This window comes from Orycteropus afer, unplaced genomic scaffold (assembly GCF_000298275.1).
Source record: "Orycteropus afer afer isolate SDZICR_OR568_19922 unplaced genomic scaffold, OryAfe1.0 scaffold01020, whole genome shotgun sequence".
NCBI classification, from domain to species: domain Eukaryota; kingdom Metazoa; phylum Chordata; class Mammalia; order Tubulidentata; family Orycteropodidae; genus Orycteropus; species Orycteropus afer.
The window spans coordinates 156906-165693 of NW_006922607.1; the positions used below are offsets into that span (position 1 = coordinate 156906).

At 38.2% G+C, this 8788-nt stretch overlaps 1 protein-coding gene across 1 annotated transcript in view; it reads left to right on the top strand.

Moving 5' to 3' along the window:
• Positions 1-8788, top strand: part of MPHOSPH8 (M-phase phosphoprotein 8) — a 166923-nt gene that overhangs the window by 76702 nt on the left and 81433 nt on the right. Inside the window, exon 5 of the mRNA XM_007958569.1 lies at positions 1346-1585. Within this exon, the coding sequence (XP_007956760.1) occupies positions 1346-1585 (240 nt within the window). The remainder of the gene's footprint in view (positions 1-1345; positions 1586-8788) is intronic.

Genomic DNA, 8788 nt, shown 5'->3' on the forward strand with positions numbered 1-8788 from the left:
CATTTCTTCATATGTTTGTTGGCCGCTTGAATATCCTCCTTGGTGAAGTGTCTATTCATGTCTTCTGCCCATTTTTTAATTGGATTGTTTGTCTTTTAGGAACAATTGTTTTTTAATGGAGCATGCACAAAGTGACTTTAAGTACTGGATCTGTTCAAAATAATATAAAAATTTTAAGTACCTCCTGTTCTTGGATATGAAAATATTTTATAATTGTTGTTGTTTGTTTGTTGTTATTTGCCATTAAGTCAGCCCCCACTCATAGCGACCCCTCCTTGGGTTTCCAAGGCAGTATCACTACGGAAGCCCAACCTTCCTTCCGAGGAGTGGCTGGTGGGTTTGAACCACCAGCCTTCTGGTTAGCAGTCAAGTGCCTTAGGCACTATGCTACCAGAGCTCCTATTTTATAATTGGAACTGGTTAATTAATTTATTTTTCCTTCTGGTAGCTTATATGTTAATTGCAGTTACTATAAATGTATAGTTTTAAAGGAAACTACTATTCATACCCATTCACTAGCAGTCTTATTTTCACTATCCACTGTTAATAAATCCTATCATCTGTGTACCTGGAGTTTTATAGTAGTGTACTGTTCTACTCTTTTATGTCAAATCTGGTACTTTGCCAGTGTTCTTTCCACTTTCATCTTTAGTTAAAAGCTGGGTGGCTTTCATGGACCGTAGATAAGAGTTTTACCCAATGGATGGTCAATGTTCTGGCGTCATTCTATTTCTGCCCACTCAGTGCTGGAAACCATTTTTTGTACAAGGCTAGCAGTTTAATGTCTCTAGAAGTAGGAAAATTATGGGTATGACTAGGATTATTTTGAATCTCAACCATCGTCAGTCTATATTTGTCACAAATGAGAGTAGTTCAGAACACGTGATTAGCAGCCATTGACTTTGGACAGCGTTTCTAAATACTATAAATACTAAGCAAACAATATTAAGTCTAAATTTTAAATAGATTGACTGAAGCTACTTTGTGAATTTGTTAATAAACCTGATCATGTTTTATAAAAACACTCACTGCTGTCGAGTCGAATCTGACTCATAGTGACCTCTTCTTGGGTTTCCAAAGCAGTATCACTACGGAAGTAATTGCCCAACCTTCCTTCTGAGGAGTGGCTGGTGGGTTTGAACCGCCAGCCTTCTGGTTAGCAGTCAGATGCCTTAGGCAGTACTCTACCAGAGCTCCCGATCATGTTTTATAGTAAAGGCTAATGTTAGTAAAAATCAAGAAGAAAATACTTGTTTTTTTCTTTTCCCCCACCCTAACCCAGAGTAAATAATTATATCAGAAATTTGTGACTTGTGTTTACCATCAAGTTTCTTTTTTGCACTAGCATTTAAGGAAATCAGAAGTGCATTTGATATATTTAAATTAACTCCGGAAGAAAAAAGTGAGCTTATAAGAGAAGAAATGTCATTGGATTGTAAAATCACAGAAGATCACAAAACCAAGGAAAACAAGTTATTTAAAGAAAGGAGAAGTACAAGAGATGAAACAGATACTTGGGCATATATAGCTGCAGAAGGTGATCAGGAAGTTCTGGAAAATGTATGTCAGACAGATGACAATTCTGGTGAGTATGTTTATCATCATTTTCCCAAATTTTTTCAGGATAGTGTACCATATTTATTTTGCTCTCTTTACTCTTCTTTCCCACTGTAATTCTGATTTCAGCACCAGAAAATAATGCAATATAAACTTCCATTTGGATATCCTGAATAAATAACTTTTTATATTAGAGATAAGTCATCCTGTGACTTCTGAATTTAGCAAACAGGTATTTTCTGAGTCTCTATAATGTGCTTAGCACATTGAGAAATTACAAAAATTTCTCATTGTCTACCTTACCTACTATTGCCAAGCAGCCTGATTGTATAATTTATTATATATCTTTCATAAAATTATCAAATGTATGCTTATTATATTCTTCTCTGTAATTGTGCTGTAAATAACACTAAGACCCCGTGTACGAGAGTAAAACAATGTCTGGATCTGTGCCATCCTCACAGTTGTTGTGATGCTTGAGCCCATTGGTGCAGCCACTATGTCAATCCATTTTGTTGAGCGTCTTCCGCTTTTCTACTGGACCTCTACTTTACCAAGAAGGATATGTTCCTCTAGGGACAGACCCCTCTTGATAACATCACCAAAGTATAAAACAAGAAGTCTGGTCATTCTCACTTTTAAAGAGCATTTTGGCTCTACCTCCTCCAAGACAGATTTGTTTGTTCTTGCTGTCCATGTTTGTAAGTAGAACAGAATCACAGCTGAAGAGAATTTTTAAAATACTTCAGAACATGGTATATTAGATAATCTAGGAGACCTCACTGCAAACAACTAGATATTGTATACCTAGATAAAACCTACTTTTTTGATGCATTGCTGAGCTTGCAGGAAGTTGACAGGATTTCCAAGACCGTTGAGTGAGGGAGAGGTAGCTGGTTGCCCAGAGGGTGGCGCCATGTGCCAAATCATATCTGTCGGCTATCAACGTAGCAAGCAATAAAGAACAGTTAAAATAGGAAACATCAGCAAAGCCAGAAGTTGGTTCCTTGATACAATTAATAAAATACACAAGACTCTGGCACAGGTAGCTGGGGGGAAAAAAGGAAAGACTTAAGCAAACATTTTTAACTTAAAAAAGACAAAATTATAGATTGTATATAGATTACAAAGATAAAAGTATGAGTGATTTCTTGGCAACCAATTTGTAAACTGATTGAAATGGACAAGTCCCGGAATAATATAATTTAACAAAACTGATCCAACAAGAAATAGAAAGCTGGGATAGTCTTTATTATAACTATTAAAGAATGTAAAATAGTAATTTAAAATAAATAGCCTTAAAAAGTCAACATCACTCCAAGATGGTTTTATGTGCAAAGGTACCACATTTATAAAAGTTCCTAAAAACAGACATAGAAAGAGTACTAATTCATTTTGTGAGATCATTATAACATCGTTACCAAAACCAGACAAATATTATACAAGAAAGAAAAATGACAGATCATGCTTATTAATGAATGCAGATGGGAAATCCCAAAGAAAACATTAGCAAATCAGATAGCTGTGTGTTAAAAAAGAAGACAATCTTTTTTGATCAGGTTGGGTTTTAAGAATTCAGTGGGAAAGAAAAAATTGATTGAATAGATGTAGAAAAAGCATTCTTGATTAAAAACAAGCGGACAAACAAAACACATAGCAAACTGAATCAAGCGATGTTTCTCAACCTGATAAAAAGCATTACCAGACTCTTTTGGCAAGCATTTTTTAAAATAATGTTTTATAGTGTATAAGGTAAAAGTATACACAGTAAAATAGGTTCCTGTTGATCAATTTCTACACAGATTATTCAGTGATACGGGTTATATTTTCTGCTGTATGTCATCATCATTCTCATTCATATCACCTGGTTGTACCATTTCCACTACTCTAGTTTCCCTACCTCTTTACCTTCTTCTCTTTGATTTAGAGTAATTTTTGACCATTAGGTTTCCTATAGATGATATTTTGAAAGGAGCTCATTACTCACTGGTGATGTTCTTTTTTTTTTTAATTGTGATTTGGGTGAAAGTGTACAGAGCAAATTCACTTTCCATACAGAGCAGCTCACACCCTTTCCCTCATGCCATCGACTGCAATTTTCCACAGTACCACAGCTTTCCCCCCACTTCCTCTCTATAGTTACTTCTTCCTGTGTCCTTCCCTCCCATGCACTCCTGTCCCCCGAGCTGTTGTGCATAGACAGCTCTTCTATTGATCTTTTCAAGGAGTGTATTTACCTAATGTAAATATTCAGCTGATATGCCTATCTTTTGTTTGGCACAGGAGTGGGTTCAGTTCTAGACCTGAAGGGCAGCAAGAGGCCATAGTGTCATTGGTTCCTCAGACTCTATCAGACCAGCAAACCTGGTCCACCCCCCTTTTTTTTTTCCTCCAATAATTTTGAGTTTTGTTCCACATTGTTCTCCCACTGTATCCTGGATCTGCTACATAGATCCCCCTCCGAGTGATTGACAGTGGTAGCTGGGTACCATCTAATTTTTCAGGTCTCGTAGTTCCATAGACTGAGAATTGCATGGTGTACCAGTCCCTTGGACTAATTGTTTCCATGTGTCTTTGGTTTTCTTCATTCTTCTTTGCTCTGGACAAGGAGATACCCATAAGTAATATTTTGAAAGGAGCTCATTACTCACTGGTGATGTTTTTTTTTTTAAAAAAATTATGATTTGTGTGAAAGTGTATGGAGCAAATTCACTTTCCATATAGCAGCTCACATACCCTTTGTCTCATGACATCAACTACAATATTCCACAGTACCACGGCTATCCTACCACTTCTCCATAGTTACCTAGATACTCATAGTTATCTAGATAGCTCCTTGCAAGCTGTTAAGATCTCAGTTGCTACTTACCAAATTAGGATGTAGAACAGTGTTTTGTGTAGTATGTTATGCCAATTGAACTTGATATCCCCTGCAACTATAGTCCTAAGCCCACAAGTCCAACAGCTTGCTACATCTGGGTAGCTGGCTGTGACCAAGAAGTATCTACGACCTTGCCCCTTGTCAGCTCTAGTATTTATCTGGGAATTCTTACAGAACATAAAAATACACTTGTAGAAACATTGTCTGCCAACCCTATACATGGTATTGGGCACACTCTCCCCTGAATAGACATAATTAATCGTTCAGCCTGTCCACCGAGCTATCCATCCATGTGTCAGTGTTTGCCTTCACTACAGCACGGACCGTACGTACAAAAGGGTTTATTTTTGTTGCCTGTACCTCCCATGCACCTCTTTATGTCTTCTTCTTCTCAATGCCACTGCATTTGGTACATAGCCATTAACCCAAATCAATACTTGCCTCTACCTAACAGTTCTCTACCCTCCCCTCCCACCCCTGGTAACCAACAAAGAAAATTTCCTTCCATAGATAAACTTTTCCATGGATTTTACAATAATGGACTAATACAGTATTTGTCCTTCTGTGATTGACTTATTTCACTCAGCATAATGTCCTCCAAGTTCACCCACGTTATGTGGTGTTTTGCAGATTCTAGGTTATGCTTGAGGGTTGCATAGTATTCCATTGTGTGTATGTACCATAGTTTGGGTATCCATTCCTCAGCTGATGGACACCTAGGTTGTTTCCATCTTTTGGCTATTGTAAATAGTGCTGCAATGAACGTGGGTGTCCATATGTCTGTTCTTGTCATGGCTCTCACTTCTTTAGGATATATACCTAGTAAGGAATAGCTGGGTCAAATGGTATTTCTAATTCCAACTTTTGAAGAAATCACCATACTGCTTTCCACAGTGGTTGCACTATTTTACAGTCCCACCAGCAGTGTATGAGAGTCCCAATCTCTCCACATCTTCACCGGCATTTGTTTTTTTCTGTCTTGTTGAACTTTGCTACTAGTGCTGGAGCAAGATGGTATCTCGTTGTTTTGATTTGCATATCTCTAATGGCTAATGATCGTGAGCATTTCTTCATATGTTTGTTAGCCACCTGAATATCTTCCTTGGAGAAGTGTCTATTCATGTGTTCTGCCCATTTTTTAATTGGATTATTTGTCTTTTTGTTACTGAGGTATTGGAGTTTTCTATAAATTCTAGAGATAAGTCCCTTGTCAAATATGTCATTGCCAAATATTTTTTCCCAGTCTGTAGGTTCTCTTTTAACTCTTTTGGAGAAGTCTTTGGAAGCACATAAAAATTTAATTTTTAGAAGGTCCTGTTCATCTAGTTTCTCTTCTGCTGTTTGTGCATTTTGGGTTATACTTGATAGTCTATTTATGCCATATATTAGGGCCCCTAAATTTGCCCCTAGATTTTCCTTGAGGAACTTTATAGTTTTAGCTTTCACATTTAAGTCTTTGATCCATCTGGAGTTAGTTTTTGTGTATGGTGTGAGGTACAGGTCTTGTTTCATTTTTCTGCCAGCACCATTTGTTAAACAGACTATCTCTTTCCCTTTGAATGGGTTTCAGACCTTTGTCAAAGGTCAGCGGACCATAGGTCGATGGCTAGGTTCTCAATTCTATTCCATCAAGTCTGCGTGTTTGTCATTGTACAAATAGCAGGGAGATTTTACTGCTATGGGTTTATAGTAGGTTTTAAGATCCAACAGTTTGGGACCTCCTATTTTGTTCATCTTCTTGAATAATGCTTTGCTTCTCCGAGGTCTCTTTCCTTTCTATGTAAAATTGTTGTTGTTGTTGTTGTTGTTGTTGTTATGTGCCGTCGATTCAGCCCCAACTCATAGTGACCCCTCCTTGGGTTTCCGAGGCAGTATCACTACGGAAGTAGGATTGCCCAACCTTCCTTCCGAGAAGTGGCTGGTGGGTTTGAACCGCCAGCCTTCTGGTTAGCAGTCAAGTGCTTTAGCCACTATGCTGATGTAAAATTAGTGATTGGTTTTTCCATATCCTTAAAGAATGTTGATGAGATTTGGATTGGGATTGCATTGAATGTATAGATTGCTTTGGGTAGAATTGACATTTTCACAATGTTCACTCTTCCTATCCATGAGCATGGTATGTTCTTCCATTTATGTAGATCTCTTAAAGTTTCTTGAAGTAGTCTTTTATAGTTTTCTTTGTACAGATCTTTTGTGTCACTGGTAAGATTTATTCCCAAGTATTTAAATTTTTTGGAGCTATAGTAAATGGTATTGATTTCCTTATTGTTCTTATATTTTCTTCCAACATTGTGCTAGAGTTTTTTCTGTGCTTTCCTTAATTTTGGCAGTGTTTTTCTTGATCTCTCTCTCAATCCTTTGATGGTACCTAAGCATAATTCTTTTGAGTTCCATATCAGGGAGTTGCAGTGCTGCTTCTTCCTTGTGGATATGTTCTGGGTTTGTAACCTGCTCCCTTGTTTCTGCTGCTTAATCTTGCTTCTTTTTGTGGGCTTTGATGGTATCTTGTCTCCAAGACAGTGTGACGTTGTTATATTTAGATCTCTGTTAACTGTTTGTGAAGAGTAGCTAAGGGTGAGTCAGTCTTTTCTTGGTGGTCGTTTATCGTTGGCCAGTTGGTGGAGAAGGATGTGGTGGCTCTCACTCCGTAAGAGGAGGTGCAGGTGTGGTTGCATCATACTCACTGGTGATATTTTTTATTAACCAATCTATTACTTCACTAAAAAATGATATCTTTGGGTAATTTTGTTTTAAGATGTAAATAGTATTTCAGGATGATAGTTTTGGGGAGTTCTCTAATCTTAAATAGTCTAGTAGGTTTTGAAATATTTAATTTGATTTCTTGTCCACATTTTCCTCTCATTCCATAGAATCCAACTGTTGTGGCCCTGATTTCATCTGTTAGTAGTGGTATCTGGGTACCATGTAGCTCTTCTGGTCTCAGGGTAGATGAGATTCTGGTTCATGTAGACTATTAGTCCTATAGACTACTTTCTTCTCTGAGTCTTTTTTTTTTTCTTCTCTGAGTCTGATTTTCTTCCCTCTTTTGTTCCAGATGAATAGAGATTAAGAGTTGCATTTAAGATTGTTGTTGTTGTTGTTAAGTGCCGTCGAGTCGTTTCTGACTCATAGCGACCCCATGCACAGCAGAACGAAACACTGCCCGATCCCGCGCCAGCCCCACAATCCCTGCTATACTTGAGCCCATCATCGCAGCCACCGTATCAATCCATCTCGTTGAAGGCCTCCCCCTCTTTCGTCGACCCTCCACCCTACCAAGCATGACATCCTTCTCCAGGAAATGGTCCCTTCTTACAACATGACCAAAATATGTGAGATGAAGTCTGGCCATTCTTGCTTCCAAGGAGCATTCTGGCTGCACTTCCTCCAGGACAGATCTGTTAGTTCTTTTAGCAGTCCATGGTACTTTCAGCATTCTCCGCCAGCACCACAACTCAAAAGCATCAACTCTTCTTCGGTCTTCCTTATTCATTGTCCAGCTCTCACATGCATACGAGCATAAGATGGCTACTTGCAAACTTTTAAGACCCCATCCACACACTACTTACCACATTGCATGCAGAATACACACTTTATGTAGAACATATACTATATTAATCAAGTTAATTGAGTTGTCCCATGACACTGTGATGCAAAGCCTTCAAACCCAGAAAACTAGTCTTGTAGATGTTTGGTTATGTGTAAGTAGTATCCATAACTGTGCACCCTATTTCTTTTATTATGTATGTGGATACATGCATGCACAAGCATACTTGCATGAACAAAAAGCTTGTAAGTCCTTGTATCTGTGCACACATATATTCCCACATACTCATACTCATCTCCTTATATTCCTGTATGCATATTTGTATAAGCACATACATATTTTTGGCTATTGTTACAAAATTATATATGTCATTATCCTTTACAGAAACATATTTTTCTCTTGTGCACTGTTAAGTGGTATCATTTTACCTTTGGTCAAGCTGTGTGCACTTCAGCCACATTTGATGTTACCTTTCCCATCACCAGGAGTTCTGGTGGCACTGGGGTTAAATCATTGGGCTACTATCCAGAAAGTTATCAGCTTAAACCCACCAGCCACTCCATGGGAGTAAAGTGAGGCCATCTGATTCCATGAAGATTTACAGTCTTGGAAATCCTATGGGGTAGTTCTACTCTTTCCTGTAAGGTTGGTATGAGGTATAATCAGCTCATTGGCAGTGGGTTTTGTGTGCTTTTGGGGTTTTCGCATCACTCAACCTAACCAGTGTCTACTATCCTGACAGTTCTTTTCCCCATGCCACACACACAAACCTATTCCAGTAACCTCCAGTGAACATTGTCTTG